This window comes from Capra hircus, chromosome 18, assembly GCF_001704415.2.
Source record: "Capra hircus breed San Clemente chromosome 18, ASM170441v1, whole genome shotgun sequence".
Classification (NCBI taxonomy): domain Eukaryota; kingdom Metazoa; phylum Chordata; class Mammalia; order Artiodactyla; family Bovidae; genus Capra; species Capra hircus.
Genome location: NC_030825.1, coordinates 22,124,504 through 22,140,821, shown reverse-complemented (window position 1 = coordinate 22,140,821; position 16,318 = coordinate 22,124,504). Strand labels below are relative to the sequence as shown.

General features: G+C 39.2%; 1 protein-coding gene across 1 annotated transcript in view; it reads right to left on the bottom strand.

Moving 5' to 3' along the window:
- The window catches only part of C18H16orf87 (chromosome 18 C16orf87 homolog), a 35,384-nt gene that overhangs the window by 13,958 nt on the left and 5,108 nt on the right, over positions 1–16,318 (bottom strand). The window contains exon 2 of the mRNA XM_018061976.1: positions 16,044–16,140. Within this exon, the coding sequence (XP_017917465.1) occupies positions 16,044–16,140 (97 nt within the window). The remainder of the gene's footprint in view (positions 1–16,043; positions 16,141–16,318) is intronic.

Here is a 16,318-nt window from a genome sequence, read left to right as displayed (position 1 = left end):
GCTCCTTCCTCCTCTTGAAGCTCTGCATTTGCCAATCCTTCTGCCTAGAGTTCTCTTCCCAACACTCTTCATGAGATAGGCTATATTTCCTTCAGATGTCAATTTACAAATCACTCCAAGTCTCAAGCCCAAGTTACTTTCTTCTTCTACTATAACTATAGTCTGTTTTTTATTTACATATATGCTCAGTATGTCTCCCCCATCAACGTATAAGCTCTATGAAAGTTGGGACACTTGTTTGTCTGTTTCATTCACAGAAACTAGAACATTACCTACACATGTTGCTGCTGCTACTGCTAAGTCGCTTCAGTCATGTCCGACTCTGTGCGACCCCATAGATGGCTGCCCACCAGGCTCCCCCGTCTCTGGGATTCTCCAGGCAAGAACACTGGAGTGGGTTGCCATTTCCTTCTCCAATGCATGAAAGTGAAAAGTGAAAGTGAAGTCGCTCAGTCATGTCCGACTCTTAGCGACCCCATGGACTGCAGCCTACCAGGCTCCTCCGTCCATGGGATTTTCCAAGCAAGAGTACTGTAGTGGGCTGCCATTGCCCTTCTCCAACCTACACATGTTAAGTGGTGCTAAATAAACAAAATTAGACTGAGTACATCCAGTGGTCATATATGGATGTGAGAGTTGGACTGTGAAGAAGGCTGAGCGCCAAAGAATTGATGCTTTTGAATTGTGGTGTTGGAGAAGACTCTTGAGAGTCCCTTGGACTGCAAGGAGATCCAACCAGTCCATTCTGAAGGAGATCAGCCTTGGGATTTCTTTGGAAGGAATGATGCTAAAGCTGAAGCTCCAATACTTTGGCCACCTCATGCGAAGAGTTAACTCAGTGGAAAAGACCCTGATGCTGGGAGGGATTGGGGGCAGGAGGAGAAGGGGACGACAGAGGATGAGATGGCTGGATGGCATCACGGACTTGATGGATGTGAGTCTGAGTGAACTCTGGGAGTTGGTGATGGACAGGGAGGCCTGGCGTGCTGCGATTCATGGGGTCGCAGAGTGGGACACGACTGAGAGACTGAACTGAACATGCATTTATCTCACGATGTTCTCAAAAATTCTACTGAAATGCAAATAAACATGGGAAAAAGGAAAATAAATCAGCAGGGTTTCAAACAGGAAATAGTGCTATTAGCAATCTGAAATTACAGAATTCCAGCAAGCTAGCAAACTGACAGATTCTGATTAAGTAACCAGAAAAGAAGAAACTAAAATTCAAACTAAGACTATGAGATGGCTCCTATAGAAGGGGCAGCTGTTCTTCCCAAAGACACTCCCAGGATAAGACAAAAAGTATAGTAAGGAAGAGTAGGCCACAGAGTGCTCATCAGAATAACTCTCGAACTACTGTAGAACAGTTGGGCCTATGTATACAAAGCAACTGACATAAAGAAATAAAGCTTTTCAGAACCAAGCAATGTTCAAGGGAACTTTGAACTTCCATATCATAGAAATATGAAAGGGGTTCCCAGGTGGCGCTAGTGGTAAAGAATACAACTGCAATGCAGTAGACGCTGGAGCCTTCGGTTCAATCCCTGGGTTGGGAAGATCTCCTGGAGGAGGCAATGGCAATCCACTCCAGTATTCTTGACTGGAGAACCCCATGGACAGAGGAGCCTAGGGGCTCACAGTCCACAGTGTTACAAAGAGCTGGACACGACTGAGCAGGCACACACATTAGAAATAAGAAATAAACAAAAAAAAGTAGTTCCTCATAAAAAAGAAACACTATAAAGGATTTCACATTCTGCCTCAGAATGATGCCTTTCTTATTTTGGCAATCATGGATTTCAACAGCATCTCCCAGCTTACCTAATTTACATCTAAAAGTCTGCTTCTTCCAATTACACAGAACCTCGAACATTACCTTCTTCCAAATACACACTAAAAATAAACTTCTTCCCATCATACACTAAAAAGACGATGTCAAAATGGACCCTCAAAACAGTGTAAGAAGATTTTCCTGGTGGTCCAGTGGTTAGGAATCCACCTGCCAATGCAGGGGACACAGGTTCAATCCCTGGTCTGGGAAGAGCCACATGCCATGTGCAGCAACAAAGATCCAGTGCAGTCAAAAATGAATGAATGAATAAATAAATAAATATATTTTTTAAAGTGTAGGATATGCATGCAAGTTACCTACACTGATAAACCAAGGCCTTCATTTACAAGCATCAACAGATAATTAAAGATTACCAGCTATTTGAGGAAAACAAAAAGAGCAAGAGAGAAGGAACAAGATAAAACATGAGGAACAGGGAGTTTCCTGGTGGCCTAGTGGTTAGGATTCTGGGTTTTCACTGCTGAGGCCCAGGTTAAATCCCTGGTCAAGGCTAAAAAAAGACAACAACAACAAACCCATAAGGAACAAAAGTATTTCAGGAAACAAAAACATCTTAAAATGTTTCAGATGATACCTTCAGAGAGTATTATACTATTAACATTCTTCTGCAGAAACAGAAAACACATTCCAATCATATGGAATCTCAAAACCCCATATAGAAAGACAATCTTAGAACAGAACAAAGAACCATACTTCTTGGTTTCAAAACTGTTCCTAACAAAACTGCAGTAATCAAAAAATATGATACTGTGTCACCAGAGACAAACAGACCACAGAATAAAATATCCAGAAATAAATCCATGGTCAAATGGTTTTCAGGAACAGTAGTCATGAAAAAATAGAGCTTGCAACAAATGGTAATTGGGAAACTGGATACCCAGAGGCAAAAAAATGAAAGTGGACCCTTATACTACCTACAAGAATTGACTCAAAACGGACTGAAGACCTAATATAACAGCTAAAACCATAAAAGGCTTAGGGGGGTGGAAGGAAACAGGAGAAAAGCTTCATGACAGTGGACTTGCCAGTGATTTCTTGGATAGGACACCAAAAATATAGGCAACAAAATAAAAACTAGACAACTTGGATTTCATTTAAAATTTAAAAACTTATGTATGTCAAAAGGACACTATCAACAAAACAGAAAAGCAACTCCTGAAATAGAAGAAAAAAATATTTGCAAAAATGTATCAGGTAAGTAATTAACATCCAGAATAAAAAGAACTTCCACAATTCAACAACGAAAAAAAGGTCGAAGAACTTCAACAAACATTTCTCCAAAAATAGACAAATGGCCAATAAACACATGAAAAAATGTTCAACATCACCAATCATAAGGGAAATGCAAATTAAAATCACAACATGACATCACTTTAATCCCACTGGATGGTTAATAGGAAAAGCACATAAAATAACAAGTGTTGCTGAGGATGTGGAGAAATTGGAAACTTTGCATTGCTGGTGGTAAAGAAAAACAGTGAAAACACCATGACACTTGCTCAGAAAATTAAACAGAATTACTATACGATCCAGCGTTTCCCCATACAGAAATATGTCCGTCCAAAAGAAACGAAGGAAGGGCACTGAGCAGTATGTACACACATGCTCACAGCAGCATGTTTCATAACACCCAGAAGGTGAAAGCGACTCAAGTGCCCATCAGTGCATTAGGAGATAAACAAAATGGGGTATGTAATACATTCAAATAGTATTCAAGAAGGAAATTCTGACACATGTTACAACATGGATAAACTCTGAAGACATTATGCTACATGACACAAAAGGACAAATATTGGATGATTACACGTAAGACGATAACTACAGCAGTCAAATTCAAATTCACAGGCACAGGAAGAACACAGGTGGTCTGGGGCATGATATGGGGATGGAAGGAAAATGAGGAATTATTGTTTCATGTGTATGGAGTTTCAGTTTGGGAAGATGAAAAGAGTTCTGGAAAAGGATAATGGTGAAGATTAAGCACATGATAATGAATGTATTTAATGCCACTAACCTATACAATTTAAAATGATTAAAATACTAAATTTTACAATAAAAGATATGAAAAAATAAGATTCAATGAAAAAGAAGAAATTAAAAAAAAAGTGAACTGCTAATAAGAAAGCGCAAAAGACAAGTTAAATAGGGACTTCCCTGATGGTTCATTGGTTAAGAATCACCTTCCAATGCAGGGGATCCAGGTTCGATCCCATGTCAAGGAACTATAATTCCACATGCAACAGGACAACTAAGCCTGCGCATCACAAATAGAGAGCAGCTCATGTGCCACAGCTAAGACCCAATGCAGCCAAAAAGATACATTTTTTTAAGAATTTTTAAAAAGACAAATAATGGACATGTCTGAACACAGAATTCAGGCATGTCCATTATGAGAAAAGGAAAACACTGAAATTTCTTGGAACAAAACAAAGACAGAATATACGACAATAAGGGAAGAGAAATACAGGAAAGATCTAAGAAATCTGATACTCATCTATAATATATTGTGTAATTATCTACCCAATATTCATTCTCCCCCTCTTCCTTAAGAATAGAATCCTGCTCTGGTCAAGAGGGAAATGTGCCCAGTTAAAATATACACATTCAAAGATTCTCCTGCAGGTGAAGAGGCCATGAAATTTAGTTCTGACCAATGACATATAAGTAGAACTGGATAAGGTTTCCAGAAAGTTTTTTTTTTAAGGAGTATGATCCCTAGGTTGGGAAGATCCCTTGGAGGAGGGCATGACAACCCACTCCAGTGTTCTTGCCTGGAGAATCCCCATGAACAGAGAAGCCTGGTGGGCTACAGTCCATGAGGTCGCAAAGAGTCGGACATGACTGAGCAACTAAGCACAGCACATGGCTGCTTTGTCCTTCCGTCTGGGTCTGTCTCTCTTCTTTCTGCTTAGAATACTTAAGAGATGCCTAGATGTACAACAATTACTTTGTAACAATGAGCATGGACTGGTTCCAAATTGGGAAATGAGTACTCAAGGATGTATACTGTCACCCTGCTTTTTAACTTATATGCGGAGTACATCACGTGAAATGTTGGGCTGGATGAATCATAAATTGGAATCAAGGTTGCCAGGAGAAATATCAACAACCTCAGATATGTAGATGATATCACTCTAGTGGCAGAAAATGAAGAGGAAGTAAAGAACTTCTTGATGAGGGTGAAAGAGGAGAGTGAAGTTGGTTTAAAACACAACATCCAAAAAACTAAGATCATGGTATCCAGTCCCATCACTTCATGGCAAATCCAAGGGGAAAAAGTGGAAGCAGTGATATTTTATTTTCTTGGGCTCCAAATCACTGTGGACAGTGACTGCAGTCATGAAATTAAAAGATACTTGCTCCTTGAAAGGAAAGCTATGACAAATCTGCTGCTGCTGCTAAGCCGCTTCAGTCGTGTCCGACTCTGTGCAACCCCATAGATGGCAGCCCACCAGGCTGCCCCGTCCCTGGGATTCTCCAGGCAAGAACACTGGAGTGGGTTGCCATTTCCTTCTCCAATGCATGAAAGTGAAAAGTGAAAGTGAAGTCACTCAGTCGTGTCTGACTCTTCGCGACCCCATGGACTGCAGCCTACCAGGCTCCTCCACCCATGGGATTTTCCAGGCAAGAGTACTGGAGTGGGGTGCCACTGCCTTCTCTAGAGAGGGTACTGAAAAGCAGAGACATCACTTTACCAACAAAGGCCCATATAGTCAAAGCTACAGTTTTTCCAGTAGTTATGATGTGAGAGATGGACCATAAAGAAGGTTGAGAGTCAAAGACTTGATGCTTTTGAGCTGTGGTGCTTTAAGAGTCCCCTGGACTACAAGCAGATCAAACCAGTTAATCCTAAAGGAAATTAACCCGGAATATTCATTGTAAGGACTGATGCTAAAGCTGAAGTTCCAATACTTTGGCCACCTGATGTAACTCACTGGAAAAGACCCTGCCAACTCACTGGAAAAGATCCTGATGTTGGGAGAGATTGAAGAAAAAAAGAGAAGGAGGCAGTAGAGGATGAGATGGTTAGATAGCATCATCAACTTAAGGGACATGAATTTGAGCATACTCTGGGAGATAGTGAAGGACAGAGGAGTCTGGTGTGCTGTATTCCATGGGATCGCAAACAGGTGGGCATGACTTAGTGACTGAACAATAATGAGCATGAAAGCCACATCTTCTCAAGAAAGGGAAGAGCTTAGGTCCTTGGGGACAACATTGAACAGTCCTGTACAGTGGTCCCTTGGTATTAATGAGGGTTTTAAAACCCCCAACAGATATCAAAATCTGTAGATGTTCAAGTATCTTATATAAATGGTATATTATTTACACAAAACCTACACACATCTACCTGTATAGTCTGTGATTTCTAGATATAATAACTAATACAATATAAATGCTATGTAAATACCAGGGCACAGCAAATTTAAGTTTTGCTTTTTGACACTTTTTGGAATTTTTTCCCCTGAATACTTTCAACCCATGGTTGAGTGAACCTGCAAACATGGAAACCCACAGATGCAGAGGACCAACTGTAATGCCAACTTCATTTTTCTTCACTAAAGGAAAAGTAAACTATTTGTCCAATCTAGTGCCAACCAGGTTTTCTGTGGATGGCGATCATGACAACAATTATCCAATAAGCATGCCAGAAAGAAAAGAGAATGGGGGGAGAGAAATAGGTAAAATTTCCCTAAGCTGAAGACTTGAGCCTTCAGATGAAAAGGACTTACTGAGTAACAAGGAAGCATGACAATGACATAAGTGTGAGTACAAAGTAAAGGCGATTTGTGAGTACAAATCAGATGATTGCTTCTTGGCAGGAAAGCAATGACAAACCTAGACAGTGTGTTGAAAAGCAGAGACATTACTCAGCTGACAAAGGTCCATATGATCAAGGCTATGGTCTTCCCAGTGGTTATGTAAGTTCTCAGAGCTGGACCGTAAAGAAGGCAGAATGCCAAAGAACTGATGCCTTCAAACTGTGGTGCTGGAGAAGACTCCTGGAAATCCCTTGGACAGCAAGGAGATTAAACCAGTCAATCTTCAGGGAGATCAACCCTGAATATTCACTGGAAAAAATGATGCTGAAGTTGAAGCTCCAGTATTTTGGCCATCTGACATGAACAGACAACTCATTGGAAAAGTCCCTCAAGGGAAAAATCTTTCCCTCATTGGGAAAGATTGAGGGCAGAAGAAGAGTATGTCAGAGAATGAGATGGCTGGACAACATCACTGATGCAATGAACATGAACTTGGGCAAACTCCAGGAGATCATGAGAGACAGGGAGGCCTGGTGTGCTGTAGTCCATGTGTGGCAAAGAGTCGGACATGACTAGGCTACTGAACAACAACAAAGTAAAGGTACTCTCTCCAATGGAAGATAAGAAATATACCATCACGTATTTTTCATGAAAATTTTTTCAGGTCTAAAACAATTTTTAGAAAATTAGTTCCAGAAATAAAAACACATGGGTTTTTTTAAAAAGTATATAAGAAAAATTGAGATTATCCTTGTAGCACAATGGAAAGAAATTTTAGTGACAGCTCTGCTGTGGACCTAAAATCACGAATAAAATTGTAAGGAATGATTTTTCTAAAATAACAATACCAAATCTTCACCGTCAAGTAATTCAGAGTTAAGGATAACTTACTATTGAATTAATGTTGAATGACTTTGGATTTCTAAAAGGTACTGGTGATAATTTCTTCATTTTACTTCCTTAACAAAAGTGAGTATGCAATTTGTACATTTTGCTTACTTATCAGCCTTTGCCTGTGAACTTAGAGAATAATTTAAAAATTGGGTTTAATATTTCTATCCCTTTGTTCCTTCCTCCAGTAAAAAATGGGGAGGGTGTTGCTTAACCTAAAGCTTGTACTCACTGAGAAATTAAATATTAATGAGCTATCCCAATATCTTATTATTTTAAGTCTTTTTCTTATCTTTAGAGAAGTCCTCTAAAACTAGTATCTCATTTAGATTTTTGAGTTTATTTTTCTTTACAGTTTTTATAACAAAAAATGTATAAAGGAAAAAGGTATATCCATTGCTATTAAATGCAAAACAGCACTCTTGATGCACTAAACCATCCAGAACACCCATGTGGAAAACCAAATTTAAAGATTTGGAACAAACTGAGTTTATTCTCACCAAAAACTGCTTGTCAGTATTATCTTTACAGGTATATATTATCCATTTTCATTTCTCCTATAAATTCTCTGGTAATTAAAACTGAATGTTCTAGATCCTATTGACAACATTCATTAGAACTTGATAAAACTGGGAAGATTTTTTTAAAAATTATACTCATCTCAATTCCCTATACATAATGGACTAGCCAAGCCAATCTTACCTTTAAGAAATTTAATTGTAAAAATTAGTATTTATGTACCTATAACATATCAAGCTTTCTTTACATTAAGTTCAGTTGCTCAGTCATGTCCTACTCTTTGCGATGCCATGGACTGCAGCTCTTCAGGCCTCCCTGTCCAGCACCAACTCCCAGAGTTTACCCAAACTCATATCCATTGAGTCGGTGATGTCATCCAACCAACTCATCCTCTGTTGTCTCCTTCTCCTCCTGCCTTCAGTCCTCCCCAGCATCAGGGTCTTTTCCATATGAGTCAGTTTTTCACATCAGGTGGCCAAACTATTGGAGATTCAGCTTCAACATCAGTCCTTCCAAAGAACACTCAGGACTGATTTCCTTTAGGATGCACTGGTTTGATCTCCTCACAGTCCAAGGGACTCTGAGTCTTCTCCAACACCACACTTCAAAAGCATCAATTCTTCAATACTCAACTTTCTATATGGTCCAACTCTCACATCCATACATGACTACTGGAAAAACCATAGCTTTGACTAGATAGACGTTTCATGGCAAAGTAATGTCTCTGCTTTTTAAGGCTGTCTAGGTTGGTCATAACTTTTCTTCCAAGGAGTAAGCATCTTTTAATTTCATGGCTGCAATCACCATCTGCAGTGATTTTGGAGCCCAAAAAAGTAAAGTCTGACACTGTTTCCCCCTCTATTTGCCATGAAGTGATGGGACTGGATGCCATGATCTTAGTTTTCTGAATGTTGAGTTTTAAGCCAACTTTTTCACTCTCCTTTTTCACTTTCATCAAGAGACTTTTTAGTTCTTCTTTCCTTCCTGCCATAAGGGTGGTATCATATGCATATCTGAGGTTATTGATATTTCTCCCAGCAATCTTGATTCCAGCTTGTGCTTCCTCCAACCCAGCGTTTCTCATACTGTACTCTACATAAAAGTTAAATAAGCAGGGTGACAATATACAGCCTTGACGTACTCCTTTTCCTATTTGGAACCAGTCTGTTGTTCCATGTCCTGCATACATGGAACAACTGTTGCTAACAGTTGCTTCCTGACCTGCATACAGATTTCTCAATGAGCAGGTCAGGTGGTCTGGTATTCCCATCTCTTTCAGAATTTTCCAGTTTATTGTGATCCACAAGAGTCAAAGGCTTTGGCATAGTCAATAAAGCAGAAACAGATGTTTTTCTGGAACTCTCTTGCCTTTTCGATGATCCAGCAGATATTGGCAATTTGATCTCTGGTTCCTCTGCCTTTTCTAAATTCAGCTTGAACATCTGGAAGTTCACAGTTCACATACTGTTGAAGCCTGGCTTGGAGAATTTTGAGCATTACTTTACTAGCATGTGAGATGAGTGCAACTGTGTGGTAGTTCTTTACATTAGACATTTTCATATGCACTTCATCTACACTTCAGTCCTCTAAGGTCAGTACTATAAATCTGTGTATGTACAAGTAAACAGCAGCTCCTCATGGAGGGTTAATCTGTTACACTTACCAAACCAGAATCTGAATCTGAAGCCAGATCTTCCATGTAACAACATATAGCTCATGTCTGTACTGTACCAAACTGATTTCCAGGCTCTGAGTATTGTTAGTCCTTAAGGGCTTCCCTGGTGGCTCAGTGATAAAGAATCTCCCTGTTAAATGAAGGAGATATGGGTTTGATCCCTGGGTTGGAAAAGGTGGGTTGATCCTTGGAGGAGGAAATGGCAACCCACTCCAAGATTCTTGCCTGTGAAATGCCACAGATAGAGGAGCCTGGTGGGCTATACAGTCCAAGGGGTCGCAAAGAGTTGGACACAACTTATGGACTAAACAACAGCCCTTCTTAAAACCCTTTCTTCCTTTGGTTCTATAGCACAGCTTGTTCAGCTGCTCAGTCATGTCCAACTCTTTGCAACCCCATGGACTGCAGCACATCAGGTTTCCTTGTCCTTCACTATCTCCCAGAGCTTGCTCAAACTCATTTCCATTGAGTCAGTGATGCCATCCAATCATCTCATCCTCTGTCCCCCGCTTCTCCTCCTGCCTTCAATCTTTTCGAGCATCAGGGTTTCTTCTAATGAGTCAGCTCTCTGCATCAGATGGTCAAAGTGTTGGAGCTTCTGTATGAGTCCTTCAAATGAATATTCAGAGTTCATTTCCTTTAGGATTGACTGATTTGATCTCCTTGCAGTCCAAGGGATTCTCAAGTCTTCTCTAGCACAAAAATTGGAAAGCATCTGCCTTTTCTAAATAAAGCTTGTACATCTGGAAGTTCTCAATCCACGAACTGTTGAAGCCTAGCTTGAAAGATTTTGAGCATTACCTTGCGAAATGAGTGCAACTGTATGGTAGTTTGAACATTCTTTGGCATTGCCCCTCTTTGGAACTGGAATGAAGTGACCTTTTCTAGTCCTGTAGCCACCGCTATGTATTTGAAATTTGCTGGCATATTGAGTGCAGTACTTTCACAGCATCATCTTTTAGGGTCTGAAATAGCTCAGCTGGAATTCCATCACTTCCACTAGCTTTGTTTATAGTAATGCTTCCTAAGGCCCACCTGACTTCACTCACACTTCAGGATGTCTGGGTCTCAGTGAGTGATCACACCATCATGGTTGTCCGGGTCATTAAGATCTTTTTTGTATACTTCTTCTGTGTACTCCTGCCACCTCTTCTTAATATCTTCTGCTTCTGTAAGGTCCATACCATTTCTGTCCTTTATCGTGTCCTATCTTTGCATGAAATGTTCCCTTGGTATCTCTAATTTTTTTGAAGAGATCTCTAGTCATTCCCATTCTATTGTTTTCCTCTATTTCTTTGCATTGTTCACTTAAGAAAGCGTTCTTATCTCTCCTTGCTATTCTTTGCAACTCTGCATTTAGATGCATATGTCTTTCCTTCTCTCCTTTGCCTTTCACTTCTCTTCTTTTCTCAGCTATTTGTAAGGTGTCCTCAGACGACCATTATGCTTTTTCCATTTCTTTTTGTTGAGGATGGTTTTGACCACCACCTCCTGTACAATGTTACAAAGCTTTGTTCATAGTTCTTCTGGCACTCTATCAGATCTAATCTCTTGAATCTATTTGTCACTTCCACTGTACAAACATAAGGGATTTAAGTCATACCTAAATGGTCTAGTGGTTTTCCCTACTTTTTTTCAATTTAAGCCTGAATTTGGCAATAAGGAGTTCATGATCGAGCCACAGTCAGCTCCCAGTCCTGTTTTTGCTGACTACAGAGCTTCTCCATCTGCAGCTGCAAAGAATATAATCAATGTGATTTCAGTACTGACCATCTGGTGACATCCATGTGTAGGGTCGTCTCTTGTTATTGTTGGAAGAGGGTGTTTGCTATGAGCAGTGTGTTCTCTTGGCAAAACTGTTAGCCTTTGCCCTGCTTCATTCTGTAACCATGGCCCAACTTGCCTATTAGACAGCAAAGTCTATCTCTGATATTTCTCTGTCCTTTCTATTCCTTCTCTTTATTTTGCTGGTTCTTCTTCCTCCTCCCTAGGATTCCTAGGCTTCAGTGTTTCATCTGTACTTCAAGGCCACAAGGCTACTCTAATTTATTAAACAACAGAATCTTAGGAAATGCCAAATGTAAAATAATAACGAATTACTTCTCACTTATCACCAGACTTATGTAAAAACCACTGTTGGCTGTTCTCCTATAGCTAACATTTTTTCTCAGTTGACAGGACTTCCCTACCTACTTCTACCCATAAACACTGGAGTCTGCCAGAGTTCTCTTCCTTCCCTATAGACTGTAGAACTAGCTCATCCATTCCCATGATCTCAACAACCATGATTATTTGAAACCTTTATCTCTAGCTAAGGCTACTCCCTGAGCTACTCTCAGATTGTATCTCCAACTGGGGGAAAAAAAAATTTACATAGATGGTATTTCACAACTATATCCAAATCTAGTTTCTTCATCTTTCCCTCAAAACTTGTCTTCCCTTTTATCTTCCCTTTCTAGCCACTAATCCCAGGAAGAAATCTGGGAGTCATTCTAAAGCCTTCCCTCTCCTTCAACTGGTTCTAACTTCTTAACACTTGGAGTATCTGACCCTTTCCACTGTCCTCATTAGGTCTCCACCTTACCTCACTTCTCACCTGAATAACTGGTATACAGAAGGATCTCAAAGATATTTGTACAATAAAAATAAAATAAACATACTTGTTCCACTAACAAGCATGGACCACGTCTTACTCATTTTGGAGACTCAGAAAAGAGTTGACCTGCCTCCCCAGAAAATCTACAGAGTGAATCATTCCAGAGTTTCCATTCCTTGAATCAAACTCTAAGGAAGTCAGAACCAGGAATCGATTTTTAACAAGCTCTCTAGATGACTCCTATATAACCCAATCCAGCAACAGTCTTTAAGAACTAATGCATTAGTAGTAAACCCATTATCATGTTGAAAAGGAGCAAACTCAAAGGCAGAAATGGAATTAAAACAACTTTCTGAAAACAGTATGTTGATTTCTTAAAAAACTAGGAATAAAACTACTACATGACCCAGCAATTACCACTTCTAGGCATATACCCTGAGGAAACCAACACTAAAAAAAAAACCACATGTATTTCAATGTTCATTGTAGCACTATTTACAATAGCTAGGACACAACAGATGTCCAACAACAGATGAATGAACAAAGAAGCTGTGGTACATATATACAATGGAATACTTCTCAGCCATAAAAAGGAATGCATTTGAGTCAGTTCTAATGAGGTGGATGAACCTATTATACAGAGTGAAGTAAGTCAGAAGCAGAAAAACAAATATCATATATTAATGCATATATATGGAATCCAGAAAGATGGTACTGATGAAACTATCTGCACAGCTATAATGGAGACCCAGACATAGAGAACAGACTTTTGGACAAGGGCGGGAGAGAGGAAGGAGAGGGTGAGATGAATAGAGAGAGTAGCATGGAAGCATATATACTAACATATGTAAAATAAATAGCCAATGGAAATTTGCTGTGACTCAGGGAACTCAAACTGGGGCTCTGTCATAACCTAGAGGGGTGGGAAAGGGTGGGAAGGAGGTTCAAGAGGGAGGGAACATATATACACCTATGGTTAATTCATCTTGCTGTTTGACAGAAATCAAACCAATATTGTAAAGCAATCACTAAATCAATTAAAAATAATTATTAAAAAATGAAGGAAGGAAATAGTCTTTAAAAAAAAAACTTTCCACCCATCTCTCCATAGACTTGGGATAAACAGGCCTCCCACAAACATAAATATAAATAATCCTTGAATCATCTCCTACTATAACTATTCTTTTGTCTAACCCGGTGCCCTTAGTCAGTTAACATACTTCAAGAGCTCACTTCCGTCTTGCAACCCCACAAACTATTCTCTAGATAGTAGTCAGAATGATCTTTCTAAAAGGCAAAGCAAAGCATGTCACCATCCCCTAACCTCATCCCACCACCCAGGGATAATTTCTTCTCACATGGTAAGAACAAAAGCCAAAATCTTACTTTAGTTTAAAAGCCTTAAATAATCTGGCCCTTGCTTATCCCTCTGGCTTCATCTCAAACACTCTCCTGGTTTTACTGTCTACATTGCAACCACGTAGGCCCTTCTGTTCCTGCTGCTGCTGCTGCTAAGTCGCTTCAGTCGTGTCCGACTCTGTGCGACCCCACAGACGGTAGCCCACCAGGCTCCCCCATCCCTGGGATTCTCCAGGCAAGAACACTGGAGTGGGTCTTCTGTTCCTAAAATACATCAAACTTTTAACACCCTTAGAATTTTTGCATTTGCGATTTCTTTTAAGAATGGTCTTCTTCATGGCTACTACCCCCCTGTCATGTTCCTATTCAGTTTCAACTTAAAACGTCACCTCTCAGAGAAGCCCTATTATTATTATTGTCACCTTGCTTATTTAACTTATATACAGAGTACATCATGCGAAATGCTGGGCTGGATGAAGCACAAGCTGGAATCAAGATTGCCAGGAGAAATATCAATAACCTCAGATACGCAGATGACACCACCCTTATGGCAGAAAGCAAAGAAGAACTAAAGAGCCTCTTGATGAAAATGAAAGAGAGTGAAAAAGTTGGCTTAAAACTCAACATTCAGAAAATTAAGATCATGGCATCTGGTCCCATCACTTCATGGCAAACAGATGGGGAAACAATGGGATCAGTGAGAAACTTTGTATGGATATGAGAGCTGGACTATAAAGAAAGCTGAGAACAGAAGAACTGATGCTTTTGAAATGTGGTGTTGCAGAAGACTCTTGAGAGTCCCTTGGACAACAAGGAGATCCAATCTGTGAATCCTAAAGGAAATTGGTCCTGAATATTCATTGCAAGGACTGATGCTGAAGCTGAAACTCCAATACTTTGGCCACCTGATGCGAAGAACCAACTCATTGGAAAAGAACCTGATGCTGGGAAAGATCGAAGGTGGGAGGAGAAGGGGACAACAAAAGATAAGATGGTTGGATGGCATCACCGACACGATGAACATGAGTTTGAGTGGGCTCCAGGAGTTGGTGATGGACAGGGAAGCTTGGTGTGCTACAGTCCATGGGATCACAAAGAGTCAGACGCAACTGAACTGAACTGAACAGAACAGAAAAGCCCCCAATCACTAAGTCAAAAGCAGTCTTAACAATCACATACCACAGCACTCTATTTTAATTCCTTACAAGGCATTTATTACAAGTTGATATTCTCCCTATTTGTTCTCTATTTCCTGCCCACAGGAACGTAGTAAGATCTATGACAGAAGTGAACCTGCCTTGAGAGTAGACTGATTCATTACTTTAGACCCAAGGCTTAGATAGTGCCTAGTATACAGCAGGTGCTCACGTATACATCTGTAATCAGTCTACTCTTATTTGGGGTTCAAAAACATACAAAGTTTTTCTATTTTATCAAAGATGACAAAATTTAATTTTTAATAAATATATCCACTGAATACACCCAATCTGTCTATATTAATGGGAAGATAAAATTCAAACAAAAAAATTTTTTTTAGATATTCTATATCAGGGAATAACAAAGAATAATCAATGTGTCCAAAAATTATATTCACATCAAAATCAGGTTGTATATTTTTCAGCCACCAGTTTAAAAAATATTACTTTAACGTTGTTACAAATTTTACCAGCATTATGAGGGGAAAAACCAAATGTTTATCAAGCAGTAAACAGGTAAACAAATTGTGGCATATCCACACAAAGAATACTATTAAAACTAAGCAATAAAAAGGAACGAATTCTTATATATAACAATATGGCTAAATCTTAAATTATGCTCAGTGAAAGAAGCCAGGGAAATGAGTACATACTATATGATTCCATTTATATAATACAAAGTTCTAAAACAGTAACAGCAGATCAGTGGTTATCTGAGGGAAGGGGAAATAAGATGGAGAGATCACAGAAGGGAACTAGAAAACTTACGGGAATGATGGACATGTTCATTATCTTGATTGTGGTGACTGATTAGTGTAAACAAAACTTATCAAAGATACACTTCAAATATGTGCAATTTATTGAATGTCAATTATGCCTTTATTAAACATTAAAAAATTTTTTTTCTTAAATCAGATTAGGTCACTCCCTAAGCCCTTTAATGGCTTTCCATCCTCCAAAAGCAAAAAATAGAAAATCTGTCACAAGCTTTACCAGCATTGGTGAATTAACATTTAAATAGAATGAATGGCATATTAATGTCATAAAGCTGATTTCCAATAGCTAATAAAAACCAAACACATACTTCAATAGATTTTATTTAAATTCAACAAAAATTGAATAGTAAATTCACAAAAACTAATTTTAAATTTCTACATCGAAAGCTAAAAATATGGTAAACTCTCACAATTACCTGTAGAAGATGGTGCTTTTTCTGGGTGTTTTGCATTTAAAAGTTTTCTGCTAATAAATATGTAACCACAGGGACATGATTTACATGCAACAGGAACCTACAGACAAAAAAAAACAAAACACAATTTATTATTACTACTTTTCTGTTGTTAAACTTCTCAGTGTTTACTTAGTTTCCTGAGCTGAATGATAAATTACTTGAAGTAGGAATCATGGGTTTATTTAAATCCCGCCTCCTTATAATAAATGATGAGATGGGTATTGGGTCCTCTACAT